The sequence below is a fragment of the Rattus norvegicus genome, chromosome 1 (genome assembly GCF_036323735.1).
Source record: "Rattus norvegicus strain BN/NHsdMcwi chromosome 1, GRCr8, whole genome shotgun sequence".
Classification (NCBI taxonomy): domain Eukaryota; kingdom Metazoa; phylum Chordata; class Mammalia; order Rodentia; family Muridae; genus Rattus; species Rattus norvegicus.
In genome coordinates this window covers 183,380,102-183,398,545 of record NC_086019.1, presented here as the reverse complement: position 1 = coordinate 183,398,545, position 18,444 = coordinate 183,380,102, and the positions used below count along the sequence as shown (strand labels likewise).

Sequence of the window (18,444 nt, the reverse complement as noted above, 5' to 3'; positions counted from 1 at the left end):
GCATCTTTTAATAAGAATGTTGGAATTACATTTGTATACCCCAGACAGGTTTTATGTGGATTCTGGGGATTGCTGTTAGACTTACCCAGTAAGCACTTTTAAGAACTGAGCCATATTGCCAGCCCTATTTGATAAACAGTCCCCTTGAGGCACAGGACAATGTTCAGAACTAAAAACCACTTATTGGCAGTTGAATAAAGAAAAGAGAGGACTTGATTGACACCTGGTAGTCAGACTAGCTGTTAATCATTGTCCTTGAGCCTCACTGCCTTTCCCTCTGGATTAGCCTGGGTTCTGCCTGAGAACATAGCAACAGCGATAAGGCAGATAATCTGAATCCAGACACACTCCTGCCCTGGACAACTGAAATCTTTGTCTGATGGAGAACTTGGAAACAAGTAGGCTCATGTAAACTAGACAAGCAAACCCAAGGTAGACCATAGAATTGAGGAAAAAGATTGATTTCTAGAAAATTCTGCCTTTATACTATTTACTTTCACTATTCCTAGATTGGCTTTGTAACAGTGCAGAACTGGTTTGTCAATGTATGGGGTTTCCTGGGACCTCGTTCCACCTACTTGCTAGGGAATAAAGAAATAATGAACTTTCTTGGAGGCCAGAGGGAGCTCCAGTAGGGAGCTCATGGGTAGTGTGCCCCACTAAGAAGGAAGAAGGCCAATTCTGCCTGCCACCAACTGGACCCCTCACATTCACCTCCCTGTTGATACTGTCAGAAGGGGGCATCAAACATTGACATACTAATTTTAGGTGGAGAGAGCTGACATCGGGCAGTGGTTTAAAACATTACTCTAGCTTCTACATTCTTCATTATAATATATTTGCAAAGGTAAATAAATGATAAAACAACCACACTGCTTTAAGAATGGTGCTCTGTCCTCTGGGAGCGCCTCCATGGTAAATATTTTAGGTATAGTGCTCCCATATAGGAGAGGTGAGGAAGCTTCATGCGCTCCCTTGCCTCTCCCCTGCACATATATCTCTCAGAGATTTACTTCCTCCTTCTTGCTTACCTGAAACTGTGCAGGAACTGTGACACTTGCTTTTCACAGATGAGGAAAAAGGGAGTCCAGGTGGGTAGCGTACCCTTCACGGTAAAAGAACTAGACTCATTACCTTCAGCTCTGAAAGGGAGTGACTTTCACAAACGCTCCATCTGCCTCCTTTTAGGTAAGGCAACACCACATGCCCTGCCCTATGGAACCTGTTGGCTCTTCCTCATTTCCTCATCAATTACCTTGACCTATTTTGACTTATTTCTGAAACTTTGGCTCAGACAGCTCACCTTTGTATCACTTCTTGCTGCTTGCTTGCTGCTTGGTTCTTGGTGCTTGCTCAGAGCTTTCTCAGTGCTTTCTCAGTGCTTGCTCAGAGCTTGCTCAGTACTTTCTCAGAGCTTTCTCAGTACTTTCTCAGTGCTTGCTTGTTGCTTGTTGCTCCTGCCCCTTGCGTTACACTACCTGTGTCCTTTTTCTGTGCTACAGATGGAAAGCACTATACCTGGCTTGAAGGAGTACTCTAGCATTGACTATTTCCCGAAGCCTCCGATAAACATAGTACTAATTCAACATGAAATCCTCTATCTCCACCCCAGCTTTAAAATGAATTTAAGTGCTAAGTCAAACAAAACTAAATACTATGAAAACACAAGTTGTTAGCATTAGCAAATCCTGTTAGGTCATAGTTGGCTGCCAAGTATTGAAGGCTAGTTTTGCTAAGAGGGAGATCTTATTTTCACTAGTTGTTTGTTGCTATGGTAACATTGTATAAATGACTTTCAAATCTCAGGAACTTAAACCAACCTGTGTTTTCCTTCCTTGGGTCTGCCAGTTCTGGGCAGGGGGGTAGCTCCAGGTTTCTACTCTGTTAGGCTTTGACTCGGATGACAATGGCTCCCTAGCATTTGCTCTCTTTGTCAGTGTGGCAGATGGCCACAGATTAAGTCAAACCAGGTAAGGCACACTGAAGCCGGCTGCCATCATGCCTCCTTACATTTCTGTGGATCAGACAAGTGTTCAACTTTGTGGAAGCAGAAATCTGTAATCTTCTCTTGAGGTAGAGGAAGCTGTGAGAGCGGCTGAATAACCACAGAGTCTATCATAGAAAACCTACATGGAACAAAGTGAAGCTTCCTAACTGGCTGGAGGCAGATGGTTGTGGTTCAGTACTGGGCTCTCACAGCAATTCTAACCAGGCAATGGGTGGGGATGGGTGCAAAGAGGGAACTGACTGTTGGGTAGAATACAAAGAGTTTGTCACACTGCTCAAGTACCTCTCTCTTTCGGAGGCTACAACCTTGAATCTTTAACCTTTCTCTCCCACATTCTTTCTTCCTCTTCCCTTCCTTCCTTTCCCTTCTTTCTTTTCTTTTTTGTTTGCTTTTGTATAGTTTTTTTGAGACAAGGTTTTTTTTAAGAGGTATGCACCACCACCACTCATCTTCATCCTTTTTCCCATTCATATTTGGAAAGTGTAGAGGGCAAAATCCATTTCTATCCTCCCGTGTGCCATGGCTCAGCCAACAATTATCAGTGCTCTGATTCACATGCTCTACTGAATGTTGGCGGAGTGAGGGAGACAAGTGCCCAAATGTTCTGCCACTAAAAGGGCTCTCTTCAGCTCCCGCTGTGGCTGTTCATGGCAGTGCTGTGCAAATCTTTCAGGATTGTTCCCTTTCTTCTTTCTGATACTGCACTGGCGTTCTTTCTCCTCAGTGTTTGTGGAGTCTCCCTCCTCAGTGTTTTGTCTCTTCAAGAACATGTCCTGAGTAACCCATTCACCTATCTTAACACTCTGCTGAATTGATAATTAACTAAGCTACATTCGAAGTCTTGATCTCTCTCTGAGCTCAAACTTAGCTATCTTAATAAAAGATCAGTGTTACATATTAATGTTAGATATACTAGAAATTAATACTTAGCCACTAACACTGTTAATCGGAATGAGCACGACCACTGAGTACTCCCATCTCCAAATTCGTCCTGCTCAGCAAGTGCTGAAAGCATAGACCTAAGGCTTGCTGGGTTAAAAACCCCAGAAGTCACCCTTCAGCATCTCCTTCCCTCCAACCCTATCTCCATTGCTTAGTCATTAATCGGCCAAATTCCACTAAGAAGATGTTTCTGTAAGCACATCCTGATTTCCCCTTTAACACAGTTACCCTCAGTCAGCAAGATAACTTAAAAAATGCATAGTTGACTGAGCTTTTGCTTTGCATTAACTACTTTAATGAAATCACTCTGCAGAACAGGTGCAAATTCCTTACCATGTAATAGTGACCTCCTCAGTTACCATACAAGCTGACCATGGTTCTTAAGCAACACAGTCTCTAATAAAGTGATTCATCTTCTCTGGGGATTTGGTTCATGTGTTCGTGTTCTTGTCTTAACATGTGCTGGGAGCAAATCTGGACAAAATGCTTCAGCTTGGGTACTGGCAGTCCTAGGAGACCCTCACATTGAAAGCTGGAGCTATAGGATTATACTCTTGAGAGGAGGTGGAGCCTGGAGGTAGCCTAGTGGGACATTTTTGGTCATTGAAGACATACTCACAGTAGGGGTATGAGACTCTGACCCTTCCTAATTCCCTCTCTTCTTACTGGCTTGTGAGCAGTGACATTTTGCTCATATGTATATGTCATCAGCTGAATGTTGGCTGCCTCGCTATAGGATTAAAACAGTGAGTCCAGCCCACCATGGGCTGAAAACTCTGAAACTGTGAATCCAAACCAACCTTTTTTTTATTTTTTATAAGTTGATTAATTCAGAGTCTTTGCTGCAGTGAAGACATTAAATGCACCTTCAATCACATTCATGGGGCTGGGAAACTTGACACTATCAACACATATACAAGTGCATGTTCTTGCTTTATACCTAAAGCTCCCCTAGTTCCAAAGGTAGAGCTTGTCAATCATTGCTCGTTGACACCAGGTATTACTGGGCAAAACAAAGAGTTTTACTGATGTATAAAAGAGTTATTTATTCTATTTTATGTGTATAAATGTTTTGCCTGCACGTATGTGTGTGCACCATATATGTACATGAGGAATTGGAGTTAAGAATGGTTGTGAGCTGTAGGATTACATCATTATGCAGCAAGGATAAGGCAAAGCCTATCACTGAATGAGAAGAAAGGGTAGGCAGGAGAAAAGTCTAGGAAGGAGAGAGGAGGAGGAGGAACCAGGGAAGAATCAAGACAGAGATGACGGAAGAAGATAATTCCAATCCAGGTTGTCTAGGTGAGCCGTTTCTATCTTTATCAATTGGCAGCAAATTTATTCTGTGGATGTATTGTGAATTGAATATTTAACATATAAATCTAATTGCTAAATTACAAGTTTCTGGAACTTTGATTTTACCTGCTAAGGGGACAGTGTGTGAAAACAGCTGGAGTGTGTGGTTCCTGCAAATCCGCACTGAGTGAGGACACTTGGGAACTGGTTCGGTCTTTTTTTTTTTTTTTTTCCTAATTTTTATCGTAATAGGTGATGAACCAACGTGTTGGGCAAGAATTCACTAGAAAGTTAAGATTATCAGCCTAAGAGTTAGAGAGAAAGTTTTATTTTCTAAGAGGGGGCTAGCACCATGTTGAGTCAAGTGATGTCTCAAGCCCAGGAACCTTAAACAAAGAAGTACAGACCCAGGCTAGGATTGCATGCTGTAGGTCCCCTGCTGTGATAATTACTGACAGCTCAGAGAGTTAGAGATTAAAAGCTGCCTGTTTCTTTAACAAAAGTTGTTTGGGAAATGGTTTAATTTAGGTCTGGTTTAATTGCTTTAAAGATAGTAAAAAGCATTAACGTTCTAATAAGTTTTACAAGATACTCATATTCTTTCTAACGTGGGCTCCACGGAAATTTTGGGTTAAAAATCCTGGTTTGACAAGTTGCCTGCTTCTTAATGACAGAAATATGATTAAATTTGTTTTCATAGTTAAAAGAGTACAGGGTTTATCCAAATCATGTGGAGATTTTCACCCATGGTTCAGAACTTAAGGAAAATTAGTCGCTGACTCAAAGTAGAGAGTGGTGATATTTACAAGTTAATAAAGTTATTAAAAAGAAATCTGTATACCAGGCAGAGTGAACACAGACATATATTATGAAAGTTATTAATAAATAAAAATCTGACACTCCAGGTAGACAGCTTGGCAGATCGATGTATTTTGGGTTAAAGTCCTGGTTTGATAAGTTGCTTACTTCTTATTGGTATTGGAATTGATAGAAGGTGTTTGAATTTTTTATGAATTATGGGGTTAAAGGCCATAGGGCTTGATGATGCCAGCTAGTGAGGGTTTGTGGTTATTTTTTATATTTACCACAACAGGAAGCGCAGATTCTCTTAACATGGGCTCCATGGGAATTTTGGGTTAATTTCCTGGCATGACAGATTAGAAAAGCCTAACAGGCTCATACACTATTGTTTAGCTTACTTCTTTTGTAAAAATAGTTTTAATTTTCATAATGGTTGTGATTTTGGCTCTTGTTATGTTATTCCTCTGGGAGAGAGAGTACAAGACACAAGCTTTTCTGGTTACAGACTAAAGAACACAGTATTTTGGGAGAAAGGTTTTGTCTTTGTGTTTTTTAAAAGGGTGATTAGGCTCTGGACACCTTCCAGAGTTATATGGATCAGATTTGATAGAGGGAGACTGCCTAAAAAACAGTTGATTCAAGAGAATCAACAAAAAGTTATCTCGATAAAACATTTGTCTTGAGAATTATATATTGGAGAATGTACCTGCTTGGATTCCTGATCTCAAGGACTTTCAGCTGGGTCCAGCCAAGACAGGCACATCAGGCTACAAGATTCATTCCATTTTCCCTACCCCTTACCCCCACAAGGATTTCTCAACACCTAGGTACAGCTTGAAGAAGTTATTGAAGAGTCGTTGCCCCGATTCCCTGGACTTTGGAGGGCTGAAAGTGGTGATTTTAAGGTTGTTTTTATGAGGAATTCAGAAATGGTCATAATTTAACAGGGAGGAATTTAGCTAGATTGATTCATAAGGCCATAATCTCATTTGGTAACTAAGCCAAAGTTATATTATTTACCTTGGTATAGAATTTACTTGCTACAAAAATTTTTAAAGTACAAGGCTTAGACTCAGTCCTATAACTGCCATTATAAACTGTTTTTAGATGATTAGCAATACAAGTTAAGAGACAGATAACAAACTCATGGTACTGAGTAATTAAAAAGGTGTTTTGGGGATAGTTCGATTAGAAATGGCCAACAGTAGTCAAGGCCTAAGAGTTTAGAAATGCTTTGCACAGATAGATAATCTTCAAAGGTGTGAGAAATCCACAGAATATGGCATTTATGGACATTTCTTTATTAAAGATCATTTGACTAGAGAACTGTCTGCTCCCAACAGCACCCCTTCCTGGATTCAAAGAAGAAAACTGAGTATCAGTGGAGTTGCTCCAATTGTGGCGAGACAGTCACTGGGCAAGAATTGCCTCAATTCATCTATGGACAAATACTGTCCAGAAAGGGATGCATTATGCAGAATAGTTGACTGATAATCTTTGATGAGCCAGAATTGTCAGCACTTCAAAATTCTGCATTACAAAGTTCTGTCAGATGATGCTGGGCCAGAAGGCTGAAGACTGACACTCCAATATTTTGAGGAAGGAGGACTGTCCAGGTGCTCAGCGGTCTCTATAAATTGGCTATGTTTTAGAAGCTATGTTTTGTGCTTCTCATAATTTCAGGTAATATTAGTCATTCTCAGATTTCTCATGGAGTTGAAGACTAGTTTACTCTCATAGCCTACTCAAGCTTTGAGAAAACATAGTCGTCTAGATGATTTTCTAATGGTAATAGTTGTGCACAGCTTATATTTAATGAAAAAAAATTTTTTTAATTAAACAGAAAGAGTGATGTGTAGGCTGATGTCATTATGCAGCAAGGATAAGGCAAAGCCTATCATTGGATGAGAAGGAAGGATAGGCGGGGAAAACGTGTAGAAAGGGAGAAGAGGAGGAAGAGCAAGAGAAATCACGATGGAGACGACAGAGCAGGATGATTCAGATCCAGGTTGACTAAGTCAATTTTATTTTATCTAGGTAGGTGGTTTAAATCTTTATTAATTGGCACTGAATTTATTGTGTAGATGTATTATGGATTGAGTACTTAACATATAAAACTAATTGCTAAATTACAAGTTTCTGGAACTTTGATTTTTACCTGCCAAGGAGACAGTATGTGAAAGTGGCTGGCAGAGAAACAGCTGGAGAGCGGGGCTTCCGCAGATCCAGAGTGAGAACTTGCTGGAATCAGTTCTGCTGCATTTTTTTTTATGTTTTTAAAAATTAGTTTTAAAGTTGTTTTAATGTCTTGAATCAGAATTATTCTTTTGGGGGAGAAATATTAGCTCTTATAAATTCTGATACATGTTCACAGTATATATGTTCACAGTATACATGTTCAAAGTATCTGATACATCTTCAAAGGTGAGGCACTATCCCTTATAACACCTATAAACCTTGAGCTGTCTCTAACATTTTTTAGTGGCACTTTCTTTTCTTTTGTAACATATATTTTATTTTATTTTTCATTGGATATTTTTTATTTACATTTCAAATGTTATTGCCTTTCCTGGTTTCCAGTCCATAAGCCCCCTATCCTATTCCCCTCCCCCTTCTTCTATGGGGGTGTTCCCTCTCCCCAACCATCTCCCTTCCGGCCTTGACCTGACATTCCCCTACACTGTGGAGCATCTAGCCTTGGCAGGACCAAGGGCTTCCCCTCCTGTTGGTGCCCAATAAGGCCGTCCTCTGCTACATGTGCAGCAGGAGCCATGAGTCTGTCCATGTGTACTCTTTGGGTAGTGGTTTAGTCCCTGGGAGCTCTGGTTGGTTGGTACTGTTGTTCTTATGGGGTTGCAAGCCCATTCACCTCATTTGATCCTTTCTCTAACTCCTCCGGTGGGGAGCCCATTCTTTAATGGTTTGCTGTTAGAATTCGCCTCTGTATTTGTCATATGCTAACAGAGCCTCTCAGGAGACAGCTGTATCAGGTTCCTGTCAGTGTGCACTTTTTGGCTTCCTCAATATTACCTAGGTTTGGTTGCTGTATATATATGGGCTGGATCTCCTTCAGTCTCTGCTCCAAACTTTTCCTCTGTATCTCCTCCTATGAATATTTTTATTCCCCCTTTTAAGAAGGACTAAAGCATCTGCACTTTGGTCATCCTTCTTCTTGATCTTTATGTGGTCTGTGGATTATATTTTGGGTAATTCAAGCTTTTGGGTGTGTGTGTGTGTGTGTGTGTGTGTGTGTGTGTGTGTGTGGGTGGGTGTGGGTGCATGCCTGTGTGTGTGCGTGTGTGCAAGAGAAAGAGAGAGAGAGAGACAGAGACAGAGACAGAGACAGAGATTGGGTTACCTCACTCAGGATGACATTTTCTAGTTTCATTCATTTGCCTATGAATTTCATGAAGTCACTGTTTTTGATAGCTGAGTAGTACTCCATTGTGTAGATATACCACATTTTCTGTATCCATTCCTCTGTTGAAGGGCATCTGGGTTCTTTCCAGCTTCTGGCTATTATAAATAAGGCTGCTATGAACATAGTGGAGCACGTGTCCCTGTCATATGCTGGAGCATCATTTGGGTATATGCCCAGGAGAGGAATAGCTGGGTCCTCAGGTAGTTCTATATCCAGTTTTCTGAGGAAGCCCTAGACAGATATCCAGAATGGTTATACCAGCTTGCAATCCCACCAACAATGGAGGAGTGTTCCTCTTTCTCCACATCCTTGCCAGCACTTGTTGTCACCTGAGTTTTTAATGTTAGCCATTCTGACTGATGTGAAGTGGAATCTCAGGGTTGTTTTGATTTGCATTTCCCTGATGGCAAAGGATGTTGGACAATTCTTTAAGTACTTCTCAGCCATTCAATATTCCTCAGCTGAGAATTCTCCAAATTCTTTCTAAGGGTAGTATTTGAATCATTCATCTGCTCAAACAGTAATGCTTGAAAAAGATCAAGAACAATTATTGTGAATGCCTATGACACTGCCCACTGAGGGTCTGGAAACCCCCTTAGAGTTTTCATACAACTCATAGATTAAGGGGTGACATGATGTCTGCAAGGGTAACAAGCAGAGTGATGCTCTACAACAGCAAGAAGTCGTCAGGACACATAGTGCCTCTCCAAGGCACACCCATTATGACTGTGCTAACCAGTGGGCCACATTCCATGAGTTCTAAAGCTGTTTGCTGTCCCTTTCGCATAGACCTTGACAGAATGGCCTCTTTCTTGATCACTTTTCTTATAAAGCCACTAATCCCACCACAAGGGATCCACCTTCACAATCTCCTCTTATCCTGGAGAAGAAGACCCAGTAAAATACAGACAACATATGGACTTGGGGCAATTTAATCACATTAATCAAATACTTTCAACTCCCAAATTCTTCAACTAAAGGTCCTAGATGTATTTGGAGCATGGGTGTGTGTGTGTGTGTGTGTGTGTGTGTGTGTATCCCAGTACTCCTACTTTTCTTTCAAATTCCCAGCCCACAGAATTTGTAAGCATGGTTGTTTGAAATGGCAGCATTTGAGGTTAATTTGTTATGCCACAGTGTGCAAATATGATAGGCTGTGCATGTTAAGGGTGAGTTCTGGCTGATATAACTGCTTTTGAAAAGTCACTGACAGGGTATTACATGTAGAGAACCTAGAAGAACAGAAGGATAATGGGGTCAATCTTCCTCATGTGTTGAAATAGACAAGATCTGGGACTTCTTCACAGTCATGCACACCAGCCTTCTTTAAAGGCACAGACTATTATGGGTACTTTATTTCAGCCATAGACAAGAAGAATGGAGCAGAGTGAAGCAAGTCAGGGTCTTAACTGAAGGACAGCAAAGGCAAAGGGCTTCCACTATAAACAACACCCAAGACAGGGCTTATGGGTTGGACCCAGTGTGATGGGATATAGTCAAAATCTCATGGTGGGAGAGACACCTCAGAAAAGTAAGGTGGTAGCATATGCTTGTAACCCCTGTGCTAGTGAGGCAGAGACAGAGACAGAAGGATCCCTGTTTCCAGCAAGTGATCTCCAGACCCATGAAAAATTCTTTCTTGTAGGAGACAGACGATATTTGAGAGAATGACACTCATTGCTTTCCTTTGGTGTTCACATTACAACATTCTTGTGAATGCAACCTTTCACTCACACGTGTACCTGTATATGCATGAACGTGTATTTTACACATAATCTTTCTCACTATAGGATAATGATAATAGGCCAAAGATTAAGAATGATCAGTCAGGAAAAGGAGTATGGGACTCAGATAACTAGTGTTTAGGTTAGATGGTATCACTCAAACTGAAATGGCACAGTGCAGCTTTGGCTGGACAGAGATTTCTCTCTAGCCCTAGAGTTTTCATTAGATGAAGTTTCGAGCATGGCCACTTTAGTGTGAGAAATGAGCAGAGAGTAAAAGCATCGAGAAAAGATGCTAAAGAGAAGAGAGGCATTAAGTTGTCCAAATATACCCGTAAGCTTTGCAAGAGCTGTGTCTAAATATCAGGCTAGCCTTAGAGATTGTCTAATATCATCCTTTATTCTTATTTATTTGTGTGTGTGTGTGTGTGTGTGTGTGTGTGTGTGTGTGTGTGTGTGTGTGTGTGTGTGCTTGCACTTATGGAGGTCAGAGGACAATATGCAGGAGTTGATTCTCATTCAATCATATAGGTCTTGGGGATTGAACTCAGGTCATCAGATTTGGTGGCAGGTTCCTTCATCTGCTGATGGAGCACACGGGCCCCCTTCTTCTGTTGGTTTTCTTCCAGTGAACCATATTGGGTACCTGAAGCCATATGGATCAAACTCCATATAAACAACTCACACCAGCCAATCAGATTTTATCTTTTTAGAATTAAGTTAGTGACACTGGAGGGGGAAGGTAACAGTGTCAGAGGGTATAAAATGAGGAAAGCTCATGATATGACACCATCCTAAATTTTCACAATGAGCAGGTTAAATATGGATGCTCAGGTATGGGGGAAGTGGGGAAGCGAATGTGATCATCTACTCCTGTGGAGCTGTGTGGAGTGGTTGCCTGCCACTTGACCTCTCTGTGGCTGGCTATACCCCCATGAGTTCTGACTGGCAGTCCATGAAATGTCTCAGACCTTGAAACAGAATAGCTTTTCAAGTCTCATATGCTTATAAACCTTGAAACCCAATGAGGCTTAATTAAAATATTAGTTCTGGAAGAACCAGACCAGGATTTATTTCCAAATCTCAGTGACTAATTTTTGGGTTATTATTCTTGTCAATGCCATCTTCACAAACACTTTTATGTAGACCAGTGTGCAACCCAAGTAAACGCACGAGCCTGTGCCATCTAATATGTGTACAATATGACATGTACACACCCTTGTAGATGAACTCTCTAAAACTTAACAACTTTTCTTAACAAAAACATCTGGAGTTCAATCAAACAACGTAGTATTGGGTTTTCATACTTTAGTGGGAGGGAGGGAGCAAGGGAAGGAGATGTGTTTGGTAGAGACCTTTTTTTCTTTTGCCTGAAGAACAGACTGTAGTAGCCAAAGTAAACATACTGATGAGGCAAGGGAGGGTGCTCAAACGCAGGTGTTGGACAGACAGACCCTGTCTCTGTGACTTGTCTATTGTGTGACTGTGCATTATCACCTGATCTCTGGCTTCCTCCTCTGTAAAACTGAGGACAATGGCTGAAGTCAGAATGAGAGTCACTGGCTCATGGCAAGTGTTTGGTAAGCAGTGCTCTGTTACTGTCACTGAGTGTTCTCCAAGAAGATGCACCGACTCTAGAGAACCTTTGCTTCCATTTCCTGATTGCCCAGTTCTATTAAGAAGGTTCACTAACTCTTTGTCTCTAGGTTACAGGCAAGGCTCCAGCCCCTCAGCAGCTCTCTTTGACCCATAGATGGGCTGATCAGGTTGTCTTGATAGCTGAGCCTGTGGTTTATCATCAACAGAATCATTCATCAGCCCTCTAAGGGATCCCTAGGTCATAAGCTGCTACAGACATCCCCTTCCTGTTTTGCCCAAAGAGTGCCTTCAGAGTTTTGATTTTGAAGTGATTTTATTATTAATTCAAGGAAATAAAGCTAGAACAAAAAATGTGAGCTACAGGAAGTGGTACATTTTGGGGTGCAGAAGATGAGCCTGCAGATGTCACCCAGATGAAGTAAGATGGCTCATGACCTGTATAGGACTCATGACAAGTGTATAACAGTGCCTTGGGCATGCTCTGTAAGTGGTATTTCCTTCTCCTTTGGGCATGATGTCCCTAAGGATTGACACAACTTGGCGAAGACACTAGTGTCCTTCTACACAACCCTTTTTCTATTTCTCTCCAGTTCCTTCTCATCTCTCTCTCTCCTCATTCTGCTTTCCCCTTCTCTCTACCCCTTCCTGACCACTTGAATTGGCAATTTCTTTCCCTTGCTGTTTTAGCCTTTTCTGACTTCAAACCTCTTATTCCCTCTTTCTTTCTTCTTTTAGCATGAAACGTGTCATTGTTCTGTGTCAATAACCAAGCAAAGACCTAAATCACATACATGCCTCTACATGAATAATTTCATATTGCTATAGGAAGACTAAGGAGTCATAAGAAAAGGATTGGGAAAGACAGAGCAAGAGCCTTGGGAGTCTCACTGGGCCTGGGCTTATCCTGATGTTTTCCATTCCTTGGCTCGAAGTTTAGCTCGCTCAATTTTTCCTGTGATGGTCTTGGGCAGGTCTAAGACAAACTCCACCTGTTGTGAAAATCAGATTGACATAGGTCATTGGTGACAACAGTGGCATTGGATTTTTAAGAGAAGCTGCTGTGAGCACTTAAGGCTGGAGGGTCCCGGTGAATGAGGATGGAGGATAGAGGATGCGGATGTTCTAGATTGTCTCTTTTTGTATTAAGAACCCTTACAAGAAGCCAGGGCAGGAAGAAGTTGGCTAGAACATGACAGGAAGGTAGAGAACATTGGCTTTTACATATAGTCATGAAAAATGAACATAATGTGGCCCAGAGGCAGACACCTGAGCTCCTACATAACACTGTGCGCTCCAGTTCCTACTCTAGCCAACTGAGGAAGGACCCTTGCCTTTTTTTGAGACACAGCTTAATCATTAAGTATGATAAAGGATAGTAATGTCTTTATGTTCTTTTGGAGAAAGGGCAATAGTATTGTCTCTTCCAAGTGCCTTAGCAGTTCAAATGTGATCTTTGCTGAATAACTATGAAGACCAACTGCTCTAAAGCGTTTACCATTTATTTAGCTTCTGAGCACACTTGAGGAATGGAAGGAAGCCACAAGGAAGAGCTCAGTTTGTTGATAAGAAGAAAACAACTCTGCTTATGGTAAAAAAAAAGAGGAAGAGGAGTTGGGCATGGTTGTAGGAAGGGCACTGCAAGGGAAAAGAACCTGTTGCCTTGGGGATTCTAGAGGAAAGACCAGGGCCAATATTTGAGTGATGCACTCAATATGTATATGGCATGACTGGGCCCCCTCACTTGATCTTAGAAATGTCCAGTTGCAATTCAAAACCCATCACATCTGGAATGGCTGCATGTCTTGCTTCTTTTTAAAAAATTAAAAAATAGGGCTGGAGAGATGGCTCAGAGGTTAAGAGCACCGACTGTTCTTCCCGAGGTCCTGAGTTCAAATCCCAGCAACCACATGGTGGCTCACAACCATCTGTAATGAAATCTGATGCCCTCTTCTGGTGTGTCTGAAGACAGCTACAATGTACTCATATGTAATAAATAAATAAAATATTTTAAAAAAAATTAAAAAATACATTTATTTTTATTGCAGGCATATGGGTGTGTTGTAGGCCTGCATTTATGTCTACCATGTGCAATGCAGTACCAGCAGGCACAGGAAAAGGGCATTGGATCTCCTTGGAACTAGAGTTACAGATGGTTAACTGCCTTGTGGATCTGGAGAATGCAATTAAGATCTCCTGGAGGGGAAGCTAGTGCTCTTGTCTGCTGAGGTGTTTCTATCCTCATTTAACTTCTTTAAAACACTCATTAAATATTTACTCTGTTCCAGCCATGCTCTAAATACCTGATGCTTTTATTTACCTCACTCCACCTCCACATCCCTGCTCCCCAGGCTCCAGAGAGGACATCTAGTTCTCTATTAAATCAAACAAGCCTCCAACAGATCAGAGTTCTCAAGCCAGTTCTCAGGCTGTCCCAGATAACTTACCCTTCTCCTGCTGCACTATAACCCCTTATAATTGACAGGACTCTTCTACCAATTTTGCTATCTTCTTTGCTTCCACAGCCCTAGCAATGGTCAGTCTACTCCTCTCCTGATCTCTTCTCTCTGTTCCTCTCTCTGTCCCAGAGAGGTAGCCAATGGCATTCTACCCCAGATGCCTCTTGCTATTCTCTTCTCTGTTATCTACAAGTAAAAGCCTCCCCGATTAATCATGGAGTGGCCATGTCAGTGGTTTTGTTACTGTATCCTTCACATACAGAAGGGAACATCAATATCCTCCATCCCCACTTTACAGATGAGGAAACCCAGGAGCACAGAGAGTATTAGGTAATTAGCAGAAGTTGATTTTTACCCATGCTCCTAAGAATGTGTTGCACTGCACCCCTTTCATTTGAGAATGAAAGTTTGGTTGTGGACTTTGCTATTTAGTTGAATTGCTCTGCAGGAAGGGAGGATATAGACCCATACCAACCCCTTTCTAGATTGTCTTGGCTAAGGATTACTGTCTTGCCAGGGTCATGTCCCTCCCCACAGCAACATGATTTCATGCCTGTTCTACACGAGGCTATAATGGCCCTTTCCTCTCGTCACTTGGACTCAGGAAAGTTCTGGACTGTCTTCAGATCTTCCCATGGTCTGTCTAGGTTCCTACTGAGACCGAAACCCAGCCTATGTTCACTCTGTTCCATGCTCCCTCTTCATCTCTTGTCATTCTTCCTCTCTCCAGAGATGCACGTCAGAACTTCTTTAACCCCCCCTGGATATGAATATCAGTCTCTAGGGTCTACTCTCAGGGTGACTACCTATGACAATTAGCCTGTACTAAGACACTGGGGCACCCCAGATAACTAAGAACTGAATTGGCTCTAAGTTTAACATGGTTTTTCTCACTTTCACCCCAGCCTCAAAGTATGTTTCTCCCTATTCTCTGGTACAAACTCTTATTTTGTACAGAATCCAACAACTAGGTTTGCTATAGTTTGGACAAGAAGTATCCACAAAAACCCATGTGTTAAAGGCTAATGCAGTGTTCAGGGGAGGGTCTTTGAAGGTGTGATTGGATCACCATCTTCATCAATGGTTTAATCCACTTGTGAGTTTAGAACCTGGTGGCATTGTTAGAAGGCAGTGGGCTCTTTGGAAGTGGGCATTCTTTCCAGGGGTATCTTGTCCCTAGTCTCTTCCTTTATTGCTGTTTCTTGACTAGTTGAGGTAGAGGTCAACAGCTTCTCTCTACTGTGTCCTTCCACCATGACATTTCTACCTTGTCACATGTCTAAAACTAAAGGGGTCAGTTGACCAGGGATCACAAGTTCTGAAACCATGAACCAAAAATATCTACTTCCTTCTTCAAGTGTTTCAGAGGCAGGGATGAGAAGCTGAGTAGACATGGTCTTCCTGCCTTGGCAGTGCACTTGCCTTGGTCTCCAAAGTGAAAGCCACTGGTAGTCTCTGCAGTCATTGCATTCTGTCATTTCTACTAAGGGCATTTCCATTTCCCCAGAAGAGCTTCTCATTCCTCACTTAGACCACATTCTGGGTGTAGGGAAGAACTTTCTCCCATCCTTTCTGTACTCTCTGCAGGGATGACCACATGACTCAGAACTGATCAATTAAGACACCCCACTGTCTTGGTTGCATAGAATGATTTAATAGTGGATACTTAACCCAGCAAGAAGCAATTCCAATGTCATCACTGGTCTTCGGGGAATATGCATACAGTTTAGCAAACACTGCGGTTTGCTAAGTTGCTATGAATATATATTTGGAGTGGATGGCAGCTCAGAGGGAGAATGTTTCAACAAATGAAGCCAATACAGAAGAAGGAAAGTGGAAAAATGAAACAGAAATCTCTAACCACATCATACACATGCCTGGAACTATGAAGAAGGTTGTGCCAACTCATGGACTTGTCAATTACGTAAGCAGCAAATTTCGATTTATATATTTTTTTTTTGGTTCTTTTTTTCGGAGCTGGGGACTGAACCCAGGGCGTTGCGCTTCCTAGGTAAGTGCTCTACCACTGAGCTAAATCCCCAGCCCCTCGATTTATATTTCTATCATTGCAACTGAACTCTGTATAGTTCTGAATATTTTTGCAAAGTCCTACTGTACAGCCTGCAAGTAGAGGTCAGAAATTACTGGAACTTCCATTAAATAATTTGGCTTTTAATTCAGAATAAGTTAAAGGCTGGGGCCATTTTTCATGCACCAAGATAGTTGTAGAATTGTCTTTGGAGAGATTTTGGTCACTGCAGGGAGGAAATGTAAATTAGAGGCCTTGTCCTCATGCCAAAGAAGAGAAATAAAACAGATGTTCTTTTGCAAAGCACAGGGGACATGGGTGGTGACAGCCTTACCTTCCTGGGGTACTTGTAGGGTGCTGTCACTGACTTCACGTGTTCCTGAAGAACCTTGGTGAGCTGGTCTTGGTCATGGGACAGGAACTCAGGGGCTAGAACCACAAATGCCTTCACCACCTACAGCAAGAATGGAAACCAAGAGGAATCGTCTCTTGAGATAAAGCAAAATCAATATCAAGATACCCACCATGGCTACTGCAACTAAATGCCTGCATTCATCCAAATATCAGAAGCAAAGGAAAGGAAAACATGGGAAGTGGATAAGAACAGCCAACATTCCAACGTGTTCTCAAGTGACTTATTTGTTTGAATGAGAATCAAGGATAAGAGATCCCAGGCTCAGCTCATACACTAGGGGCAGTAAAGATTGCTGGGAGGAAAACCAAGACTGGGGACTCTAACTTTAAATGGTTTGTTTAATCTCTTAAAAAATGTACTCATCTGTAGGATGAGATAAAATTTTCATATGTAATTCACAGGAAAGGAAATAAAACCACCTATAACTCAGCTTGGTCAAAGGCCCTCTTTTGCTCTCTCAGTGGCTCTTGTTATCTTACATGCCACATGTCTGTATCTGCCAGACATGTGACATCACCAAGCCTGTGCCATGAAGAAGTGCACCGGTACACAGACCCATGTGTCTGCCTTAAGCCCTCTTCACATACATCCTAAGCTCTGTACAATCTTGCAACCCTGGTGCTTTCCTTATTCATTGCATGGCTCAAGGGCTACATCTTCTAGACCAAATCCCTCTTCTTTTACTCTTTTACTCTTGTTAAGAGACAGATCCTTCCAGGTATTGCTGAGACTTGTCCCTGGCGTCCTGCAAATATACAGCACAGTTAAAACTCACAACAGTCCCTCACCTTACAAATGGGCAAATTGAAGGAAATAGTGATCAAGCAGTTTGGTGCTTGCCAATAGATAATTGGCAGTATGGCCAATATGTGAACCCAAGCTACCAAGCCTGTGCATCTGTGTTCTTAACCACCTTATAATACTGTTCTCATGTTTGACAACTGCTCTGTCACCTCTCTTCTGATAGGGTCTGGGCTGCTGATCACAGCTGTTTCAACCACGGCAGGATGTTCCATCAGTGCATTCTCCACCTCGGAAGGTCCAATTCGGTACCTGCAAAAATATGTCTTTCAGGGAAGATGGGACACCCAGCCTCTAGGACTGAGAACAAGGTGGAACAAAAAGCCTAGAATACCCATTCTTGTCCAGAAACTGTGCTCACCCACTGGAATTAATGATATCGTCTGTCCGTCCCATGAAGTGGAAATACCCTTCTGTATCCTTAATTCCCCGGTCTCCCAGAAGCCAAAAGTCTCCTCGAATATTAGCCTGTGTCTTCTTGGGATTGTCCTAGTGAGCACAGAAACAGAGAGCTACTGTGTCTGCAAAGTCTAAGTCCCCTGCCCCAGAGCTTCTATAAATAGTTACTTTAGTTCACCACCCAAGTACACTGTATGGTGGAGCTAACACAAATCTACCAATCTTGGATTTCCCAGCTAACCTGGATCTTCTCTCCATTTATTTCAGTCATTATACTAAGAGTCTCTCACCTACTACCCTAAATCACAATCTTACAGATGATATTAACATATTCACTGTTCCCCCGTCCAGGTTCCGTTTTCCCTTCCACAGACAATTTAACCTCTCTTCATCTACAACACCACACAAGGTTATTGAATCCATTTGGCATTTCCCCACTGATCTTCCATTGTACTGGAAAGGTCGAGAGACAGCCAGCAGAATTCCAAAGCCTCACCCCATGTTAATACTTCCACCATGGCTGGCCCCTCTATTTAACTGAGCCTCTGGC

At 41.9% G+C, this 18,444-nt stretch overlaps 2 protein-coding genes across 2 annotated transcripts in view; one reads left to right on the top strand and one right to left on the bottom strand.

Moving 5' to 3' along the window:
- Pdilt (protein disulfide isomerase-like, testis expressed) overlaps window positions 1-18,444 on the top strand; it is a 294,014-nt gene that overhangs the window by 164,280 nt on the left and 111,290 nt on the right. The window lies entirely within an intron of this gene.
- The window catches only part of Acsm2 (acyl-CoA synthetase medium-chain family member 2), a 38,749-nt gene continuing 32,397 nt past the window's right edge, over window positions 12,093-18,444 (bottom strand). The window contains 4 exon segments of the mRNA NM_144748.1: window positions 12,093-12,783; window positions 16,614-16,733; window positions 17,648-17,747; window positions 17,857-17,984. Of these exon segments, the coding sequence (NP_653349.1) occupies window positions 12,694-12,783; window positions 16,614-16,733; window positions 17,648-17,747; window positions 17,857-17,984 (438 nt within the window). The 3' untranslated portion in view covers window positions 12,093-12,693.